Source organism: Pelobates fuscus, chromosome 13, assembly GCF_036172605.1.
Source record: "Pelobates fuscus isolate aPelFus1 chromosome 13, aPelFus1.pri, whole genome shotgun sequence".
Taxonomy (NCBI): domain Eukaryota; kingdom Metazoa; phylum Chordata; class Amphibia; order Anura; family Pelobatidae; genus Pelobates; species Pelobates fuscus.
In genome coordinates, this window is record NC_086329.1 from 78,965,521 (window position 1) to 78,989,703 (window position 24,183).

Below are 24,183 nucleotides of genomic sequence, written 5' to 3' on the forward strand. Positions count from 1 at the left end.
GAAGGCAGGCTAAACATATGTCTCAACATGGGGTTAATTCACATTTTATCAACATATTAAACATGCTTGTACCAGTCAGTGAGTAGAGACTGTTAGACTATTAGGCTGGGTGAATTAGGCTTGATACTCTGTCTGCTGTATTGGTTGTCTTAGTGAGGTATCATATGTTGAAATGGTGGAGCGTATCTAAGATGGGAGAGGGCCACCAAGTGTGAGGAACTTTTTTGTCTAGCCATATGGTGATAGTCTGGCAAGCTAGTATAGGGGAGTATATCTAAAGGTTATTCGTGTTTTTGGTAACAGGCTCTGCATCTTAAACTGAATAAAAACTCAAACTCAATGCAATAATAACAACTAAGGAGAATGACACTGGCACAGTCTGCAGGTCTATACCAACCAAAACCACATGTGTGAGGCAAGCGGAATTTGGGTTTTCGTGTTGGCAGGCCGTATCTAGTGACTGTCAGGCTTAAACATGGCTTGGATGTGGTGCTTATGTATGTGGAGTGAAAATTCCGTATTTGCGAACACCGCATCGCTTTTGACTTTTATGAGCCATAGAGTGGGTAGGTTGATGGGTAAGGGAAGACAGTGGGTTAAATATCATGCTGGGCATATGCAAAACATTTACACTATTTACCCGGTTTTTCTAGCGCCCCTGTGGTTATAATGCCTGGGTAGTAAGAATTACACTTTTATAGTTTGAGTCTAAAGCTTTACATTTTTATGCTATATTGCAAGTAGGTTCACCAGGTCTAAGCAAACTATTGCGTGCCAGTCCAGGCGCAAACGATGGTAAGTGTCCTTATCCTACTCCGCATGGCGGGATAATGCGGTGGTCTCGGGGGATCAGTTCATCAGGTCGCAATGAGGGACCTTGTTCATCCCACTCTCGAGTAAGGGTCAGCGGTGTTTCTCTAGCTGGGTCTTCTGTGGCAGGAGGACTTTTGGTGTGCCTGGGCTTGGATTGTTTCCAGTTGCTCTCGGTCTTGCGGAGTCTGCGTGCCACCCGTCTTCGGCCTGAGGCCTTAAAGGGAATCTGCGCCGTCGTGCCATAGATCCCGTTCTGAGGGTCATGGGCCCAGGGTGCTTCCGGTGCTCGGGTGGCTCCCCTGGTGTATGGTCGGCTTTGGAGAGATGTCTCCATGTGGGTACCCAGCCCAGAAGAAGTACACGTGTCGGAAACTACCGCATCGTCCATGTGCATGGCTGTATTTGTTGGTTTGGTGGGGCTAGTCGCTTGTAGGGTTACTGTCTGGGGCTGTGTCTGCCGTGCCCGAGCAGCTATCCTACTCCAGAATGCTGCGCATAGCTTGTTAAAGTTGGCTTCCCATGTAGTTTCAGGATGTTCCCTTGCTCCGTCGGCCATGTTGGTTGCGGCCCGGGAGCGGGAAGCCGCGTCATATTCTGATGCAGTAGGCCTCAGGAGTGGCGTTTGGCTTCTAAGCGGCGGTTGAGGTTCCAGATTCGTCTAGTAGTGCTCCCCATCGGTTATTTGGAGTAACCATTCTCGTTGATTGCTGTTTTGGGGATAGCATCATAGTTTGTGCCCGGTTTAATTGAGTTTGTGTGGGGAGCTCACCCTGCACACGTCTGTCGGCCATGCACGTCTGTCGGCCCCGCCCCCGGAGGGCTGTGTTTTAAATGGCTGCTACATGTTTTAAGTTACACAGAATATAGATTAAATTAAAGTCATCCCTTCATAATAGATGATAATTAAAGGACCACTCTAGGCACCCAGACCACTTCAGCTTAATGAAGTGGTCTGGGTGCCAGGTCCCTCTAGGATTAACCCTTTTTTTTATAAACATAGCAGTTTCAGAGAAACTGCTATGTTTATACTGAGGGTTAATCCAGCCTCCAAATCCTCTAGTGGCTGTCTCATTGACAGCCGCTAGAGGCGCTTGCGTGCTTCTCACTGTGAAAATCACAGTGAGAAGACGCCAGCGTCCATAGGAAAGCATTGTAAATGCTTTCCTATGAGACCGGCTGAATGCAAACGCGGCTCCTGCCGCGCATGCGCATTCAGTAGATGACATCGCAAGGAAGAAGGAGAGGAGGAGGAAAGCTCCCCGCTCGGCGCTGGAGAAAGAGGTAAGTTTAACCCCTTCCTCCCCCCAGAGCCCGGCGGGAGGGGGGCCCTGAGGGTGGGGGCACCCTCAGGGCACTCTAGTACCAGGAAAACGAGTATGTTTTCCTGGCACTAGAGTGGTCCTTTAAGCAATTAAGATATTGTTTATGATATAGATATTTATATATTTCATTGCTCATTTAATAGTCAAAACCTTGTTAAAGGACCACTATAGTCACCCAGACCACTTCAGCTCAATGAAGTGGTCTGGGTGCCAGGTTCCCCTAGTTTTAACCCTGCAGCTGTAAACATAGCAGTTTCAGAGAAACTGCAATGTTTACACTGCAGGGTTAATCCAGCCTCTAGTGGCTGTCTCCCTGACAGTCACTAGAGGCCGCTTTCGTTTGGGCGGGTTTGAATGCGCACGCCTATGGCCACGCATGTGCATTCGGCTTCACTCGGAAGCGGACATCGGTGATGGAGGAGTGGTCACCAGTGCCGATGGAGCCCGGCACTAGATTAAGGTAAGCAAGTAAATGGTTTTAATAACCTTAAATTCGCTGTGGAACAGGGCCCATGTCACCTAAATGGTGACTAGGGCTCTATAGCGTTAGGAATATATATTTGTATTCTTAACAATAGAGTGTTACTTTAAACACAGATCTGCACACACCATAATATTTGCTTTTCCCACAGAAATCTCAAATCTGCAGTGATGTTACTACTGCAATGCTTTCTGGGTGGGCATATGCAAATTAGTTAATCAAAGAATCACTTTTTTGCCTTATTATACCACTTTAAACAAATCAAAGACTTTAACCAACAGGCCACCGTATCCATTCTGATGTCCAGAAAAATTGCCTGATAGGGGAATCATATTTAGGAAGAGGCTTGGAAGTCTCCACATCTATGTAGTGCTTAAATAGACACTATAGTCACCAAAAAACTTTTGCTTATTAAAGTAGTTTTGGCATGCAAATCATCCCCCTGCAGGCTCACTGACCAATTCTCAGATATTTAGGAGTTAAATCACTTTGTTTATGCAGTCATCTAATGTTTACACCTTTATTGCAAATTCTGTTCCAATCAGAATTGTTTATCTCCTACTAGCTTTTCTAATAGCTTTCTAGACCCCGCAGGAGCCTCCTGTATGTAATTAAAGTTTTTTTTACATAACAGGAACTAAAAACTTTTAAAGTAACTTACATCTGATTGAAAATGAAACCACTTGTTTGATGCAGGCTATGCCAGTCGCTGCCAGGAGATGTGGCTAGGGCTGCATAAACAGAAAATTGTCTAAATGTAAGACAATTGAAGAGTGAGACTTCAGAGGCATGATTTATATCCTAAAACTGCATCACTGAACCCTTTGTGTAATGGATAAGGCATTTAAGAGCCATGCTATCAAAGACAACATCAAAGTCTGTTTACATGGGGCTTGCCTTGGATCAGGTCTGGACACAGCAGACACATTCAGGGTGGTACAAATATATATATATATATATATATATATATATATAGATCTATATCTCACACATGCTCACCAATATTGGGTAAAAATATTAATTAAAATTACCATTTAAGAAGGGCTTAGATTGTAAGAAGATCCCTCTAATCTTCCTATTAAAAGTATAAAAAATATAATCTAAAGAAATACAAAAATCAATAATACTACAGTATAAAAAAACACCAAATATTGCGCTGGTGGCTTAATTGCACTCACGAGATAGTATATGAGTGCAGGCATGTAAAATATCTTAAAGGTACCAAAAGACAAGTAAAAAATGGCGCTAAAACTAATATGTACAGTACAATACAAATTTAAAGCAGCACTATATATTGTGAAAAAGCTCCTCTCACATAAATTGCAAAAAACAGAAATAAAGTGCGCTGTGCCTTTAAGACCATCAACAATATAAGTGAATAATTTTCACACAAATGTTAAATAATAATAATTTTCAAAAGTTGTATAAAGTGCACTGTGCTTAAACACACTACAAATCAATTTGAGTGATATGAATACCACATACATATGCAATATCATAAAAGTGCATTAGTGACAAAACACAAGTGCTAAATGAAAGATAAACACACTTTTAAAAGGTTTTGAAGTTGCTTCTGTTAACACTTCAGTGAATTACTCAAATAGAAAAACAGAACAAAAAACTCATAGGGCAATATGCATATATGTTTTTCTATTTGAGTAATTCACTGAAGTGTTAACAGAAGCAACTTCAAAACCTTTTAAAAGTGAGTTTATCTTTCATTTAGCACTTGTGTTTTGTCACTAATGCACTTTTATGATATTGCATATGTATGTGGTATTCATATCACTTAAATTGATTTGTAGTGTGTTTAAGCACAGTGCACTTTATACAACTTTTGAAAATTATTATTATTTAACATTTGTGTGAAAATGATTCACTTATATTGTTGATGGTCTTAAAGGCACAGCGCACTTTATTTTTGTTTTATGTAAAATATCTTAAAGATGGAAAGAACTTGATCCTGTTCTCTTTTAACCTTTAAGTAGGGTATTGAGAGAGAGACACATACAAAAAGCGCACCTGTAAAGATACTTTGAAAGCTTTTATTTAGATTGCACTCACAGGATAGATATGGAAATCCAGCATATCACAAAGTGAATCCTCAGGGGCCACGATCATAGATAGAATCCCTCTTTGTCAGGAACAGGAAGTGAAAATGCCAAAATCCATATAAAGTTAAAAACAATAAACATAATACAATAAAATTAAAGTGCTGGATGAGTTCCCCTGTCCCAAAGTGTTTCGTCCTGAACAAAGTTTCCTCAGGGTCATCCCGAAAGTGTAGTGTATTTTTCATACATTCAGAGTGGTGACTGGGACATCTTGATCACGTTAAGAATCCAAGACCTGCGGGTGAGCACAGGGCCTTTTTGGATCACCACGGCAAACTCCTTCCACAATTTTACTACCACCATTGAGAGCAGTGAGGACAAGTGAAAGCGGTTAAATTAGATTATAGTCCCACCGAATCACCATCGCATATGTCAAGGTAGCAGTTTGGCACTTGAAAAAATACCTCAAAAACTCTGCATTGAGTTTAGAGGCACTCCTTCTGATGTCTGAAATTTGCCACCTGGTCTTGAGGAAGGGGAATACTTCCAGGTAGTTGCACCTTTTCCCCTGGGTGTAACTTCTGGAAGCTGGAAAACTGAGTCCCAGTTGTCCACTTCCAGAATACGACTCTGCAAAGTGTCACGTTGGAGTCCTTTGCCCAACAGAGAATTTTGGAAACTTCCAGCATAGCAGACACACTCCTTGTACCCACTTTGTATAGTCACAGCCATGACATTATCAGACTGGTGACTTCTCAAAGGGTGTGCCTTGACCTGCCTGCATTGGCGTTCACATGAAACTCCTGAAAATTGCTTGTTAACCAGTTTTTCTAAGCTTGGTTGAAGCAGCATGCTTTTCAGTCTGAGGACATTTCTTGGACTTTCAACCCAGTCTGATTGTAGGTTAAGGGTAGATGAGGCAGACTCCTAGAATGGTGCATAAACCAACCACAGGCCAGAAACTGGCTGTACAAAGTTCAAATCACTTATGCAACAATATTTCTGAATGATTGTCTAAGGGATACTTGAAGGAGACACTGTGCCCCAAAGGGATAGTGGTCTTTTTTAGCAAGGGAAGATAAAACGCCATCATCTACTGCAACAGTTTCCCAAAGAGTTGCCATCATGGAGGCAATCCTATACATCTTGTGAAACTGCAGTTAAAAGGAAAGAAGTTAAGGGCTTCTTGCAAGCTCGTCATACAATAATTTTGATGGTCTAGTGAACAGGAAAAAGAGGGCATCATAGCTACTGCGTCTATAATGACAGTTCGAAGAAAATCCCTTAGGAGAAGTGAGAATTAGCTGGTTTGAAGACCTAGAGCATGCTTAAGACCTCCTTAAGCAGGGTGGGCAAGTGTTTCAAGACCGATACTTTGAAATCCCCCTTTCCTACTTCTCCTTTATTGCAGCCATCTTTATGCACCTATGGTCGGATTGACAATTCTTTTAACTGTGCTCACTGTTTTGCCACAGTCAGATGTTGTAGTTGGTTTAAAAATTGCCTGAGGGGCATTCCAGCCAAAGGTGCATAAAGAGAGTTGTCGAAATAGAGGAGTGGGAGAGGTAGGCAAGCGATTTCTTAAAAAATAACTAAAATAAAATGTTGTTATTAAGGAATTAAAATATATATACCGTATATACTCGAGTATAAGCCGACCCGAATATAAGCCGAGGCCCCTAATTTTACCCCCAAAAACTGGGAAAACTTATTGACTCGAGTATAAGACTAGGGTGGGAAATGCAGCAGCTACTGGTAAATTTCTAAATAAAATTTGATCCTAAAAAAATTATATTAATTGAATATTTATTTACAGTGTGTGTATATAATGAATGCAGTGTGTGCGTATGAGTGCAGTGTGTGCGTATGAGTGCAGTGTGTGCGTATGAGTGCAGTGTGTGTGTGTATGAGTGCAGTGTGTGTGCGTATATATTAATTGAATATTTATTTCCAGTGTGTGTATATAATGAATGCAGTGTGTGTAAGTGCAGTGTGTGTGTGAGTGCAGTGTGTGTATATGAATGAAGTGTGAGTGTGTGTGATGCAGTGTGTGATTGTGTATGTGTTGGTGGGGGTGGGCATTTCATATATTATTAATTTTTTTTTTTTTTTTTTTTTATATTATTATTTTTTTTTATTATTTATTATTTAATTATTATTTTTTTAATTTTTTTATATTATTTTTTTGTATTATTATTTATTATTTAATTATTATTATTATTATTATTTTTTTAATTATATTTAATTATTTTTTTTTCGTCCCCCCTCCCTGCTTGATACATGGCAGGGAGGGGGGCTCCTTCCCTGGTGGTCCAGTGTCATTGGTAGTTCAGTGGGGGGGAGAGGGGGGCTGGCAGAGCTGTACTTACCTCTCCTGCAGCTCCCGTCAGCTCCCTCCTCCTCCGCGCGGTCTGTGCAGCTCCCTCTGTCAGCTCCCAGTGTAAGTCTCGCGAGAGCCGTGGCTCTCGCGAGACTTACACTGGGAGCTGACCGAGGTGCTGAACGGACGGCGCGGAGGAGGAGGGAGCTGACGGGAGCTGCAGGAGAGGTAAGTACAGCTCTGCCAGCACCCCTCTCCCCCTGTCTGTATTATGGCAATGCAAATTGCCATAATACAGACTCTGACTCGAGTATAAGCCGAGTTGGGGTTTTTCAGCACAAAAAATGTGCTGAAAAACTCTGCTTATACTCGAGTATATACGGTATATATATATATATATATATATATATATATATATATATATATATATATATATATATTAATTATATGAAATCCAAAGAGGTAGCAGCACTCACGGTCCAGATAAAAAGTCGAAATTTTATTAAAGCATATTTAAAATGATCGACGTTTCAGTCCAGTACATGGGACTTTCCTCAAGATATATATATTTATATTAGATGGTGTGTTATTATATACATTTATTATGTTGATTCGCTTTTTTAAAAGTGACAGTTTTCTTTTATTTTTAATTCTGAAAATTCTAGGTTCAACATTTCCGGGATAAAGAGCATCGCTTAAACCAAGAGCTGGACAGGTTGCGTAATCACCTTTTAGAAATCGAAGACTCCTACACAAGAGAAGCAGTGGCTGCAGAAGATCGCGAAACAGAGCTGAGGAGGAAAGTCTCTGTTTTGGAAGATAAGCTTTCATCTTCGTCCAGTGCAGTAGAAAATGCCAGGTATTCTTTAGGTTTTTTTTGTGTTAGGTGTGTGTTAAAAACTCGACCTTGTCATATATTTGGTTAAATCAATGTTTTTCTTTTTTTTTCTATTTTCTCTTTCATTTTGGATAGCCATCAAGCTACAATGCAAGTTGAGTCTTTGCAGGAGCAACTTAACCTAGCCTCACGGCAGAGAGATGAAGCTGTAATGCAACTGAACATGTCTCAAGAACAAGTCAAACAATATGCAATGTCTCTTACCAACCTGCAGATGGTGCTAGAGCAGTTTCAACAGGGTGAGTGTTTACACGTTACAGCTTAAAAATCACATTCACATTCCTTGGTATGTTTATAAATGATTTATCTATCTCTTATAAGTTGTTGTAAAGGTCAGAAAGAATGTGTCTGTGGCTGGGATGTTACAGGGTACATCAGTGGTCCCAAAGTGCATAATAATGCAGTAAATTGGTTAACATGGGGGAGAGGGGAGGAAGGCTGCTTACTCTCCTGGATTACAGTATGCTATATAGATGCTGAAATTTGCAGCAGAACTATTTGTGGGCCCATCATACACACAATGTGTAACAACAAAGTTGCTTTTCTGGTAGCTCTAACTGTAATCTATCTGTACTTCTACAGTTTATGTCTAGTCTAGTTCATATGAAAGGTTATAAGTATGCCATGACTTGTTAGGGTATTGCTTCCTCTATTACACAATTCCTTTTAGTTATTCCCATCCATACCGGCAATGGGCCCCCTGGTAAGCTAAAGCCAGTCCGTTTACACTCTCAGCCAATCACAGCTACCCATTGCTGCTCAGGCTAATACTTCCTCTTTTTTTTTTTTTTTTTTTTTTTTTAAATTCTTTATTTTTGTGGGTATGCATATAAATCACTTTACATCTTGTGCATAAAGAAATAATAAGCATAAGGTATAAAACCGTGCTTAGCATGCATAACAGATTATGTTTCCACCAATTTTTATGTTAAGTTAAGTTCCCCCTCATGTCTACTCAAAGGTTGTGCAAGTACTTGCCTAGGAGGGAGCGGGTAGTTTGCGTTGTGTGCCCTACTGAGTAATGGTGGGGTAGTATGCCGTACGTAGGTTAATGCACAGGTTGGTTGGGAGAACTTGGACATAATGGCCTTTAGTTACCTAGGGCCTTGGGCAGTTATCTTGTAATAGGTAAGGAACTCCAGGTAAATAGCTAGACGTGTGGCGTGGAACTTAGCAAGTTTGAGGTAAGGGGGGTGGAGGGGCTATTTCTTAGCGGTGTAGTTGGCGGTCTGCTTACAGCTTATAAATTGTAGCCTATAAACATAAAACTAGGAAATGAACAGTTATATGAAACCCAAAACTGTGTACTGTAGTTAGAACAGTATGCAACAGTATACATTTGTACAAGGAGGTGCAACTGCACATCTTAGGTCGGAGAGTCCGCTGTTCTTTGCGCTGTTTCATCTGGGCACAAAGGGATTTATTTCTGCAACATTCCAGGGTGGACTGGCATCCCTTGGTGCTACTGTCGCCGGGAGACCCAATGACTGGAGGATAGATAGTTGGAGCCTCGGAGAGATATGATAGGAGGTGCGTCTTGCCGGCGTGCTCTGCCATCAAACGGTGAGGGCCCCATTTTTAAGGGATAGAGTTCTCCAAAAGCTACTGGTTTACTTGGCGAAAAGCTCTGCGCCATGAGAAGTCCCTGTAAAATATCAGGCTTGCTACTCTTCAATAGTAACCCTGGGAGAGCCTCTTGCGGCTTCCATAAGGACCCCCCGGTCTGAGTCCTGGACAAACTGAATTGGCACATCCCATGGTGCATCCTGGGGTGCCTTGGTAGTTCTGGGGAGACGAAAACAAGAATCAATTCCTATCTGCTTAGCTTGCCTCAGTATTAATAAATTGGCTATGAGCCTCCTACAGTAATGTGGCAGTTCCACGTTGGAGACCTTCTCGGGTACTCCCCGGATCCGCAGGTTTCTTGCCTTGGTTTTGTCTTCCATACCGACTAGCTAAGCTGTCAGGGTGGCACACTGTTTTTGTAAAGATCCCAGGACTGCATCCGTGGCCGTTTGCGCCACTCTGGAGCTCTTGAGGGTCTCCTCCACAGACCCCACACGCGACCATTGAGCGTAGCAATTTCCTCTTTGACAAGCGCCATGTCGACGTCAAACATTGCCTTAATATTTAGCATCAGCACCTTTGTCTGCTTTTGTGGAAGGAGCTGCGTTTCCAAGCTCTATGAGCTACTGGGACACAGCTTGTGCCATGGGGGGTGCAGATGAGGAAGCAGGTGAGCTGTCGTTGTCAGACACCTGTGAGGAGTATGCCTCAGCCGGCGCCATCTTAAAAGGCTCATGCCGCAGGGTAGGGCACATGAAAACGCCGGATCTGCTTGTTGTTTTCCCCGTGGTGCAGGGTACTCTGAGGACCCCTCTCAAAGCCCAAAAGGCAAGTTTCAGGCTCCGGTAGATCTGTTTTATCGGGTCCAGGACACAGAGCTGTGGCAGGCTGTTAAGACGCTGGCTCCCCCCCCCCCCCCCCCAATACTTCCTCATTTGCCCAACCAGCATTTAAAATACAAAACTGTTTAACGCTGGATGAGAGGCAACACCAGAGGACGCCAGAAACTGTAACAAGTTTAATGAGATGAAGCCAATATAGTGCATACAGTGTCCCTGTGTGTGTAGAGGGGACTTGAGAGCCATGCTTATTTATTGTCAAAAAAAGCATATGCTGGGGGCGGGCCTGACTCGCAAGCAGGCCAGACGTGTTTCTATGAGCTCCTGCAAATTCTTGCAAAAACAAGCTCTGAAATCGATTTAAATTGACTAAAATTGCATCTAACAAGAGCAGAAAACTCTGCAATAGCACAGCAAGCAGCTCATGCGACAGAGTCTCCAAGGATCCCACTATTATGGATCACAGAGACATGGCCTGCCTTGAGGCCTTGAGGCCTACCAGGACGGCGGGTTTGACAGCGGGTGGAGGCGGCAGATCCCCCGCGGGAGAATACGCTGTCCGAGGTGCCACCACAATCACCCCGCTACCCCCCACCCCCCCTTTGGACCGGTGGGGGTTATCCCGGTCCCCTCTGGGCACAGCACCAACCTATACAGCCCGCAGCCACTCGAGCCATAAACTGCGTGGCGGTCCTGAGATGGTTGCCACTCAGGGGCCCTCCCTGCAGCACACAGACAAAGAGACCCTGAACTGGATGCGGGACTTTGAGGCCAGATTTAACAAGGTCTGCCGTGACTTCTGGACCCGCATGACCAGCAGCCCCAAGATCAGCGTCTCATCTAACCAAGACCGACGCAGACAGCGGAGGCCGGCCACAGCATCACTGCCCCAGCCCCACGCACCGAGAGGCAAAGCCACGAGACCCGCTGGGAACCCTAACATAAAGGCACCAGAGGGTAAACTGAGGCAGACACCCCGTGCCCGGCTGTGGCGCCGACTCCACAAAGGCCCACAAAGACTCCACAAAGCTTCCGCCCAGCGCATGGGAAGGTTCCCGGCACAAAAGAGACCCGCAGGAGGCCCACAAGCGACACCATACACCAGAGCACTCACCTTACCTCCTCGCGGCACTCGCCCAGCGTGGCGAAGTGGGGGGAGTCGAGCCCATGCCCGCGGATCATCGGGTCGCCAGGCAGGCACCCACTCTTCGAGAAACCCGGGCCTGAAACACAGAACATGCCCTTGCACCACCAGAAGGGCATGGAAACACAACTACACCGGAGACAGGTGGCCCCCTCACAGACTGGTCGGTGGACACGCATCCTCCAGGGCAGGAAACCTGCCGGCACTGGGAATTGGCTTATCAAACCCACGCAGGTCCTCTGAGAGGCAGTCTAGTCTCAGTTGGAAGCATGATTATATTGCTGCTCATTATAATCACTAACCCTCAGAACTTTACCTTGATTTTTTGATCAGTCAGGACTCTATGGGGTCTAATGCAATGCAGTGACCCAGCGGCTACAATGCCAATAGTTGATATCTTCACTTAGTCGTAATGTACCTCTGTTAGCCAACCACAGCTTATACATAGTCAGATCTTATACTATTGCTAACAAGCTATCATATAACTATGCTAAAAGAAATGGTGTACTCTGGCATTAGCATTTACAAACCCACTACACTTCTGCTATACTGTCTTAATTTATTTTTATTTTATTTATTTATTTTATTTTTTTGCATGTCTACTCTCAAAGCTTTAATGACAACTCACTAAGTCTACCTATTCTGTAAACTTACTATTAGTCTCACTGCCTACAGCATACATAGTGTTTTTTTTCTTTTAAGCTACTGCAAACCGTACTACTAGATATTGCTATATTAAAGCTTAATATGTATAGCCTCCCCAGCTAGTACCTACTTAACTTAACCCTAGCAACGGTTAACTCTTGTTAAATTAACTCCTTAAAATTGTGCATGTCAGACAGGAAAGCTCACATGTTACTTGATATGTCAATCTACTGTCTACGTTTTCTCTCAAAAAAAACTTAAAAATTGTGCCGTCTATTCACAAAAAAAAATGCTTTATTTTTAGTTTGCTTTAGGTCAAATTTAAAAATTATTTAAAATTCACGTATTTGTAAATAACCCTGACTGTATGCCAACTTTTACTTAACTCATTTCACACCTATAACCAACATTGCTCCTCTCGATTAGCCGTTTATGATGTTCCTTTTCACAAAGCAGCCTTGCAGTCAACTGGTTGTGTTTTATTGTTTAAATTTTCATTGTTTGAGGTTTGTTTGTCGTTGTGTTTTTTTTTATTTTCTTTTTTTTTTCTCTGGGCCACTGATCCATTATCTTGCTTGTGCTATTACTATAGCTTGACACTTGCATTAGTTAACATTCTGTCACGTGGTGAACACCAATACATTGCAGTCTGTTGTATTGTTGAAGTGCTGTTTTACACTGCATACAGCAGCAGTACGTGAGGGATTCTTTGATATGATTGGGACAAATATGCCGCCTATTACATTAACATTAGAAATGCCTCCCCCTTATAAAATGGGTATTACCTCAGTACCCGATCAGTTCTTACTTGTCCTGGTTTGGGAAGGACGCATCTTTGACCTCAGAGTACTATGCTGTGATGGTGCAGGCATGGGTTTTGCTGGCGGCGCTATCCAGCTATATCTCTCCCACCCACGTGGTGGATGCGGCAGGCAGGCTCGTGGGCTCACAGCCATTACGGAGTATTGAAACTCTTGGCAACACATAATGACTCTGGCGAACTAGTGGCTGACCTGGAAAATGGGCAATTAAGTTTTAGGCCTTGCACCTGTGCTATGTTAGTGGGACACACACCTAGGAGGTGATGCATTCCATGCAGTTACGAATGCGCTGCATCGGATGTGCAAATAGTACACTGGCGCAAAATGTAAAGGCCCGGGGTATTTAAAGAGCAATTTTTGGAATTTGACAGCAAAGGGACTCGTCACATTAAGATGGTTGTACCCACCAGTCTCCCACAATGACTCCAAGGCTAGATAATGTTTTAGATTATATTTTTTAATTTGAATCTATTCTAACACCTTTTTAAATCTTTTAATTATTTTCCCACTGTAGAAGAGAAGGCCATGTATTCCGCTGAGCTGGATAAACATAAGAAGCAAAATGCAGACTTAAAGCAGAGAACTGAAAAACTAGAAAACAAGGTTATCTATCTGCAGGTGAGATGCTCCACGCTGTCATCCAAAATGATCCTTTTAGTATTTCACAGTCTGATTAGTTTTTGAGTGGTAGTCTACTCCAGCCTCCGATAACATACTCCTTGCCCTCTTGCATATCTTGCCACTTCCTTGTTTTCTCCATTGATTCTTTTTGCACATGATTTTTCTCATGGTATTATAATATATCCTATCCCTTTCAAATAATTAGGGGTGTCACAATGAGGAAGGAAACGGTTTAATTTTTCTCTGTCTGTAAATGTTTATTATATGATTTGTTACTGAATTAGAAATTTTAGGCTAAAATAACCAAATTGGAAATATTCTCCAAGTTAGCTTTGTTTTTAGTTTGCTTTAGGTCAAATTTAAAAATTACTTAAAATCCACATATTTGTAAAAAAAACCCTGACTGTATTACAACTTTTACTTCACTCATTTCCCACCTATAACCAACATTGCTCCTCTCGATTAGCTGTTTATGATGTTCCTTTTAACAAAGCAGCCTTGCAGTCATCTGGTTGTGTTTTATTGTTTAAATTTTCATTGTTGAGTTTTAATTTTTTTATTTATTTGCGTCACTGATCTATTATCTTGCTGTGTTCTTACTACAGCTTGACATTTCATGCGGTATAACGAGAGCAGCCTTTTATATTGGCTTTCCTCCGTATATCTAATCTTTAATTATGTGTTTTTCCTGTTAGGAAAGATTGGATGAAGCAAACAGTGCACTTGAGGCTGCATCGAGGCTGACTGAGCAACTGGATCTGAAAGAGGAACAAATGGAGGAGCTGAAGAGACATAGTAAGGATACTGTGTTGGTGCTGGTTGTATGGCTCAATTAATGTAACACACACCAGTAAATATGTTGGAGAGGCAACCCAAACCCCCAGCAATTCTTTCAGCTTGTTTTCCCATGCCTTAGTCTCTTAGCTCAGCTAGCCAAGTGCTAGGCAATTATGTGAAGGTCCATTATTGTGGGCAGTCTGGATTATTAGAAACTGTGCTTGGGATAGCACAGTAGCAATAACGGTTAGAAGAAAATATTGTAAAAAAGAAAATATTGGGGGGGGGGGGGAGGGAGGTTTGAGGGCTTAATGCGGACTTTAAACGGATGTACTACATTATTAAAGTGCACGTGACCTGCAGAAATAACACTATAGCACGTTATAGACCAGTGGTCTGCAACATTCGTTACTCCAGATGTTTCCACCCCTGTAATAGAGAATGCTGTTTCTTCTATAACCTGTTGTTTACGATTGCATATTTTATTTATATAACACTAACAGGTGTACTTAACCCCTTAAGGACCGAGGACGGTTCAGGACCGTCATCGGCATTTTTGCATTGCCGACCGAGGACGGTCCTGAACCGTCCTAACGGTCCAATGTACTTACCCGATCGCCGTCGTTCCCCCGGCGGCGATGGGCGGTGCTCCCGTTGTGGGGAGACTGCCTGCAGCCCAGACAGTCTCCCCATGGCGGATTAGGACCCCTGTGGCCATGTGATCGCCCAACAGGGCGACCACATGGTCACAATAGGTGTCCATGTCTCTGCCTGCAGGGGGACTGTCTGTGCTGACAGGCAGTCTCCCTGCTTAGTGTAAAATCATAAAAAAATAAAGTTTAAAGTTAATAAATAAAAATTATAATTATATATGTGTGTATATATATATGATATATAGACGTATATTATATATATATAATATACGTCTAAATATCATATATATAATGTCATACTAAGTGTATTTTTATATTAATATGTACATATATTAATATAAAAATACACTTATAATTAAATTACACACGTGTATATATATAATATATATAATAACTATATATATTGTGTATATATTATTATAAACTACAAATAATAAGTAATTTAAATTAAACTAAAAAAATTAAAAATAATAATAAAAATGTAAAAAAAAATTATATATCTATACGAAATTTTATTCTAACTGTATTTTGATATTAATATATATATATTTATATCAAAATACACTTAGAATGAAATTGTATATATATCTATGTATATATAAATAAATAAAAAGAATACGAACTATTCATATGTCCATATACAAAATTACATAAATAATTATATAAATATACACGTAGACTTCAAATATATAAATATGCATATATATTTAAATTCTACGTGCGTATTTATGTAATATTTTTACATAATTAAGTTATTTTATTGATTGCAATTTAAGGGACCTGCCTGCCAACCCAGGCCGAGAGTACAGAGAATTTAATTTGCTATCACTGTATTTTACCCTGTAACGTTCTACGACACCCTAAAACCTGTACATGGGGGGTACTGTTTTACTCGGGAGACTTCGCTGAACACAAATATTAGTGATTCAAAACAGTAAAACATATCACAGCGATGATATTGTCAGTGAAAGTGACTTTTTTTGCATTTTTCACACACAAACAGCACTTTTACTGATGATATAATTGTTGTGATACATTTTCCAGTTTTGAAACACTAATATTTGAGTTCAGCAAAGTCTCCTGAGTATAACAGTACCCCCCATGTACAGGTTTTATAGCGTTTTTGAAAGTTACAGGGTCAAATATATGGGTCATATTTTTACATTGAAAATGGCCAGGTTGGTTACGTTGCCTTTGAGAGCGTATGGTAGCCCAGGAATGAGAATTACCCCCATGATGGCATACCATTTGCAAAAGTAGACAACCCAAGGTATTGCAAATGGGGTATGTCCAGTCTTTTTTAGTAACCACTTAGTCACAAACACTGGCCAAAATTAGCGTTCAATTTAGTTTTTTACTTTTTTCACACACAAACAAATATGAACGCTAACTTTGGCCAGTGTTTGCGACTAAGTGGCTACTAAAAAAGTCTGGACATACCCCATATTGAATACCCTGGGTTGTCTACTTTAAAAAAAATATGTACATGTGGGGTGTTATTTAGCGATTTATGACAGATAATAGTGTTACAATGTCACTATTGATACATTTTAAAAATATAGGTTTTGAAACCTCAATATCCTACTTGTACCTATAGCCCTATAACATGCAAAAAAATAGCAAAAAGCATGTAAACACTGGGTATTTTTAAACTCAGGACAAAATTTTGAATCTATTTAGCAGTTTTTTTCATTCGCTTTTGTAGATGAGTAAAAGATTTTTTACATAAAAGTCAAAAAACATGTATTTTTTTCAATTTTTCATCATATTTTTTCATTTTTAAAAAATTAAATTACATGAGATTATATAAATAATGGTATGTAAAGAAAGCCCATTTTGTCCTGAAAAAAACAATATATAATTTGTATGGGAACAGTAAATGAGAGAGCGGAAAATTACAGCTAAACACAACCACCACAAAAGTGTCAAAAAGATGCCTGGTCGCAAATGTACAACATCGCAAAAAAAGTCCAGTCCTTAAGGGGTTAATACTGTACATGTTACATTACAGTAGACAGAGGTGGAGCAAATGCAGTAGTTATCAAGTGACTGTATATTATACTGATCAGCCATCAGAACATTAAAACAATAAGTAAATAGCATTGATTATTTCGTTACAATGGCACCTATCAAAGGGTGGGATATGTTATACAGCAAATGAACACAGTTCTTGAATTTAATGTGTTAGAAGCAGGAAAAATGGGCAAGCAAAAAGATCTGTGACTTTGACATGGGCCAAATAGTGATGGCTAGACTACTGGGTCAGAACACCTCCAAAACGGCAAGTTGTGTGGGGTCTTTCCGATATGCAGAAATGAGTACCCACCAAAAGTGGTGCAAGGAAGGACAAGTGGGAAACTGGCATTAGGATTTTGGGCGCCCAATGCACGTAAGGAGCGAAGGCTAGCCTTATTATACAAAAGTGCTTTTGTAGCTCGAATTTCTGAAAAACTTTATCCTGGCCATGATTGGTGTCCGAATACACAGTATATCACAGTTTGGCTGTGTAGACATCAGAGTATATTACACGATATTAGGCAGGTGGTGTTAATGTTGTGGCTGATCAGTGTATTTATATAGCAAAAACAGTTGTACTTGGCACTTTACAGGTTATGTTAGAGGGAGTACAATAAGTGTAGTAGATATACAGTGTCTAGATTTTATTTATATACAACCAAAAAGTGTACTTGGCACTTTGTGTCACATTACAGTAAAGGCTGGTACAATATGTGCAGTAGTTACCAGGTGTACTTTGCTCTACTATAATGTAACCGGTAAAGGGCTAAAAACACCTGTTTTTAACATATACACTGTATAACCACTACAGTTACTGTACTTTCCTCTACTTTAATTTAACCTGTAAAGTGCCAAGTTCAGTAGTTATACAGATATTTAATAATTCAGTGTGATAGGATAAAAAGTGAAAGTTTACACACATTGCAAATATATACAAATTTACTGGACATAGTGTGTGTGTGTGTGTGTGTGTGTAGCAATTTTTTATGCATTAAATCATCATTTTCTTCTTTTTAAATGTCTCATTTAAGGGTATTTTTTTTTTTAAATTGAGGCTTTTATTATATGGATGGGCTACATAGCAAAGTGGAAAGCTTTTATTCTGCTTGCAGCAGCAGCAGGGTTCATGTGATTGACACGTGTTTGATTGTGCATACAAACACGTAGCTTATAATTTTAGACTTCAGTCTTGTAAGGATAAATACCATTCCAAAGTATAGTGTATAGAAGGAAAAAAGCGTATAACTTAATGTCAGCGACATGGAGTTCTAAACTGTGATTTTGCTGGTTGTTGAGATGCATGCTGTTATACACATTGCTGTCCCAAAAATCAGTGCAAGTAGCTGCACATTGCTTTATTAGATTGAGAAATAAGCATCATTCCATACAGCTGTAAGTAGGCATTAATTTGCAATTATTCTACATGGTGACATTCCTGACGGTGTACAGATATATAAATTATTATACACTGGAACGGGTTACATCATTCACACCTTTTGGTCCACTATTTCGAACCTTATTGCTCATCTTAAATCATCTCATCTAAAAAAAAAAAAAAAAAAAAAAAAAAAATTGATTTAGATTTTTTTTACTTACAAATGACTTTAGAATAATTCACGTTGTCTCTTAACTCTAGCTAAATAAAGGTAAATAGAATCCCATTGCTGGGTGCTGAGCTGCTCCTTATTTTACCACTGACCCTTTGAAGATTATTTCCCCATGCTTTGGTAGGGATGTGCGGAACACTTATTGGAATACCTTGAGGGCATGACTGCATGCTACGGTCACAGATTGTCATAACCGTGCCGTTATTGTAGGCAAATTACCACGGTAATCAATAATACAGACAGGGAGGTGAATTATCCGTAATTCAAAGTTTAAGAAGGAAATTCATACCTCGTTACCTTTTAACAGGTATCATAGATTTGGGGGAGTCTTCACTTTTGAAATGACAGAACACTGGCTTAGACCCTGATGTAAATTTTAACCCCTGTCCCCTAATTATACATATCACATGTTTTCGCAAGGGTTTATACATTCCATATTGTAACACTAATTGCTGCATTGACTGAAGAATGCAGACTGAGTCAGTGCCTGAAAATCCATTACCCCTCTCCGCACCCCATGCCACCTCCTTTAATGTAACGAGGTGTAACCTGCTTCAGACAATGCTGGCTTGCTGTGGGCCTTTTTTTTTTTTTTGGTAATTTCTCTAGTCCATTGTATGATATTTTACTGTTGGCTGAATTCCATGAAACCTGTGATATCATATTTTATATTCCGTTTTCCTGCTATTTTGTTGAGATTAGATTAGCAGACTTCTTAAATAGGGTTCTAATTGTTTTTCTTTTCTTGTCTTTCTTTGCATTTTTTTTTCTTTAAAGATTAAGCTGTGCAAGTGTTGATATTATAATAAAGCAGCCCGGTACTGTAAGCCCATTAAGTTGGCTAGACGGGAAATTCCCTAAAGAAATATTTGTTTAGCAAGCAGATTAATGATATTCTGCACATTAATAACCAGGCACTCAGTGCCACACAAGCCAGTTTTAACTCCTTGAAGATTCACAGCAGTACTCTCCCTGAGCCTTGCAACAGGAAGACCCACTCAGCCACACTAAAATGTTTAACCTTTTAACGTCCAGAGTAGAGCACTTTGCTCGGGTGTTTGGCACTTGTATGTTCAAAGGGTCATTCTAGGCAACAAAAGTACTAAACCTGGCATTTTATAAGTTAAAGTTAATTTTATTTTATTTTTTACTTTCAATGTTTCTCTTAATGATATCCACCATCTGCCCAATGGATGAGAGATCTCAGTGATTCATTTAAAAAAACATTGAATAAAGTTACACAACAAGGAAATTAAAAAGCCATTGCTCGTTTTTTTATTACCGGGGAAAATAAATTGCTTGACTTGTAATTTTTATTACAGCTGGGTCTTCCTTGTGCTGTACATCTACTTTATGTTGACAATAAACAAAAAGAGGAGGGAGCTAATCACAATAATTTCTAGGAAGAGTCGAAGAGGGGTAGCCACAAAGTTTAACCAAGAAAAAAATAAAGCAAGAAAATTATCCTAGAAATAAGTGAAAATATAACTTTTATTAATAATATTTAAAAAAAGTGAACAGAGATAGGAGTCAAACTATATATCTAATACTAAAAATAGTAAGGTATATAGACTGTTTGCAATCAAGCTAGATCAAAGTTAATGTGTACTATAAAAATATCGATCTAAGAAATAAAATCCAAAAAGTAACAATCTGCTGTGGGTGGAATTTGTAATACTAACAAAGTTATCTCTAAGGAACCGATTCAAAATATCAAGGTGTAACAAATGTCTTTAACAAACTATAATAATTACAAATATAAAACAATACATGATGTATAATTGTAGATCACAGACTGAATAGTGCAGAGATGATCATGAAACAAATCGAACAGCTAGGTCTAGATAGCTCTATCATGCCTCCGAGAGTGCGTATGCATAACTACTGAGCAGGTATTTTATCTGCTGCACTAAATAAGAAGAAAAAAGTATGGTAAATATGAACAAAATTGTGGGTTATAACAAATTTTAGCAAAGACAAAACAAATTCCCTTCCTTTGAGCCGCACTATATCCCTGAGCAGTTTAAAGTGAGAAAGATCATGCTTCTGGCCCATTTCATTACGTGACAAAGTCTTGATGACTTTCCAAACTATTACCGCACGTAGATCCAAACCCTTCATGATTTGTTGGTTCATAGTCACCTTGAACCACATAAAACGATCGGCACTTGGTTAAAAACTACCAAGGGACACTGCAAGGCCTGTACACTCATCAGGCCTTCTCAATGTTCCCAGACTTGTCAACATTAACGATTTTGTAGCTCTGAATGTCTTATACACTTAATAACTTGCATATGTGATTTGAAGTATGTTGGCAAAACGTATCAAGAATTTAGAATAAGAATACTTAATCTGCTCTATTACTAATCTAACGTGTCCACATCAATAGTCCGACATTTCCGAAGCTGTCACAGTGGCGACCCAACTAATCTTACTTTCCAAGCTATAATAAGTTAATAGTAAATACAAGAAAGGGCAATAGATAAGTAAGATACTTGTGTATTTTTATTAATATGGCCTATTAGAGTGGAATCCATTTGATGTTCCTTATAGACGAACTGGCAACTACTCTGAGAGTAAATTTGGTCATTGTTGATCCGACCTTAATCTCTGCATTACTGTAGAACTTTTGGTTTCATCTTGGAGGTGTACTTAGGTTTTTGCATTCAAGCATTTGCACATATTTTTATCCTATTTGTTTGGATGAACCAGTTTACTTACTTGATGAGATGGGCTTTTGATTTAAAATACTTACTTGGCTTCCATGCCAATTTTTGAGTATCATCCAAGGGACGTCATCACTCCTATTTTGTTTGGATTACATTATTGGCCTAAATTTCATGACAATGCTTGAACTTTTGTACCTTTATTATGATGATATTCATCTGCACACTTTTTTTTTTTTTTCTCTCATTGAATGTGGCTATTAGTAGGTCTATGATGTTACTTATTTTTATTGTTAATGGGTTATTGTTTATAATACATACCTAGTTTTAAAGACAATATTTACCTACTATCCAAGGTACTTTGTCACTATGACTTTGTTTATATAATTTGCTTATTTTCCATGACATTTTTCAGGTTTCGTACCTTTATAGCCATGACATACATTAGCATACTTATTTTGTCTTTTAATGAGGCTTTTCGTAAGCCCTTTATGATGTAATTTATATTTATTTTTATTGTTTGTTTGAATCTTAATACTTATAATCATTTGTTGTGTTGATCATCTTTATACATACTTTGGTTTCGAATTTACAATATTCATGTTTTCAAGTGGAATACTCTGCTTTTACTTATTGTAATAATTTAGGACATTTGTTCCATTGCACGGTTTTGTTGCATTTGTTCGTTTCTTTTGCTAGCTAGTTTTTTTTTTTTTTAAGAATGAATTGCGGCTGTTTTTTCAACATGGTGTACACAGCTTTAAGTAAAACTACAGATCTTATAAACCTCTGCTACTGAAAGATATGGGTTCCATCCGGTCTGGCTGAGCTGTTTCAGACATTTTCTGACCTGTTGAACGCTCACTGCAGAAGCTGCAAATCTTGGGAATTTGCATTAAATGCAGGAACTTCAAAAGGAGTATCTTTTAAAGCATATTTATTTGTGCGCGCTCTTAATATAATGTATTAACAAGAGGAGATCAAATTCAGGCCTGGAGTATCCATTTAATTTGGTTATTAGCTTTTTGGCTTCCATTTGTTATTCATCTGAATATTAACTTATTTCTAGATATAAAAATATATACTTTTGGGTTGGCTTTTCCCTGCTTCCTAAATGAGATGGTCATGCTCCAGCTACTAAATGAAATAACATGCACCTATTTCATAAGAACTTGGCCTGCGCGTTGCACAGTAAATGGATACGCGTTTGTCTCCAATTGCTGCTGGGTGAAATCTGACGTTTTGTCAGGAGCTGTTGTAATATTTTTATTTTAAAGGTTAACAGCTTATAAAATCGTAACACTCCCTCTTTGGGCCCCTTTAGGTTACAGAGAAATTGAATTCTAACTGTGCCATTTTTTTTCTTGCAGTATAGTTAGGTTTATGACCGGTTTCTGAGTTAGAAGGGGCGTTTTATAATGAAAGGCAGGTTGTCATCACCCTGCAAGTTATTTGTACTGTCTATTTTTTTTTTTTAAACTCTTATGCCAGTGGAATAAACAATACTAGGAATACGAAAGAAGAGAGACTTATGGATGCCGTCAGTCCTCCCGTGCTGGTTCATTAACAGAGTGGAGTTTTCTGCCTGATTAGTCCGTGACCCCATCATGGGAAAAAGAAAGTACCCCCTCTTTGAATTCTATAGTTTTTCATATCATGGCATAATAATCATCTTTTCGTTAGCAGGTCTTTAACCTACGTAAATAAAATGACATATTACACTGTCGTGATTTATTTAACAAAACTGAAGCCAAAATGGAGAAGCCAAGTGTGAAAAACTAAGTACAGCTTATGATTCAATAGCTTGTAGAACCACCAGGGATAACTTGAAGTAATCATTTTCTCTATGACTTTATCAGTCTTTCACATCTTTGTGGAGGCATTTTGGGCCACTCTTCTTTACAACATTTCTTCCGTTTATTGAGGTTTGCTGGCATTTGTTTATGCACAGGGATCTTACGGTCCCGACACAGCATTTAAATCGGGTTGATGTCTGGATTTTGGGTCTTTGCAACACATTGATTCTTTTCTTTTTCAGACATTCTCTTGTAAATTTGTTGGTGTGCTTGGGATCCTTAGTCTGTTGCATGACCCAATTTTGGCCAAGCTTTAGCTTTTGGATAGATGGCCTAGATAACTCTAGAATACTTTGGTGTACACAGGAGTTCATGGTCTACTGACTAAATGCAAGGTTTACAGGTCGTGTGGCTGCAAAACAAGCCTAAATCATCACCTCTCTCTTAATGTGGTGTTTGTGTTAAGATGTAATTTTCCTCTTATTTACTGTACCCACACATATATACCATTTTTCTCGCCATTGTGGTGCTTGATAGTTGATATGAGGTCTTAGTGCTGATATGTTGTTTGGTTTTCACCAAATGTGGCGCCATGTATTTTGCTCAAACATCTGTACTTGGGTCTCCTTTGTTCAAGGACATTGTTCAGATGCAAGTTTGCAAAGCTAGGCTGTACTGTCAAGGTCTTTTTAGAGATCAAAGGATTTTTCCTGGCAACCCTTCCAACCATACTTGTTCAGTCGTTTTCTGATTGTATTCCTTTTTTTTTTAGCAATTTTTCCGCCCTTGGGATGAATTTGCTGGTGTGTCCACTCCCAGGAAGATTGGAAACTGTCTTGAATGTTTAACACTTTTGAATAATCTTTATCATTGTAGAATGATGGACTTTATTTATTTGAATTGTTTGGAAATGGCCTTATTATATAGTATGATGGGCAGCAACAGTTGCTGATGTCTTTCCTCCTTGGTATTATATTAACACACATCTGAATGCTCCAGACCAGCAAATCTTTTATAGAGATGTTCACACGTGCTGATGATCAGAGAATCAAGAGTATTGATAAGCAGCACCTGTCTGCTACTTAGCCTCTTAATTACTATGCAAGCAGCAAGGGTGTAGTTAGTTTATCCACACATGGCTTCT

General features: G+C 39.5%; 1 protein-coding gene across 1 annotated transcript in view; it reads left to right on the top strand.

Annotated features, from left to right (window-relative positions):
* The window catches only part of TRIP11 (thyroid hormone receptor interactor 11), an 83,416-nt gene that overhangs the window by 40,701 nt on the left and 18,532 nt on the right, over positions 1–24,183 (top strand). The window contains exons 13-16 of the mRNA XM_063439501.1: positions 7,656–7,849; positions 7,964–8,127; positions 13,418–13,521; positions 14,220–14,319. Coding sequence (XP_063295571.1) covers positions 7,656–7,849; positions 7,964–8,127; positions 13,418–13,521; positions 14,220–14,319 — 562 coding nt within the window. The remainder of the gene's footprint in view (positions 1–7,655; positions 7,850–7,963; positions 8,128–13,417; positions 13,522–14,219; positions 14,320–24,183) is intronic.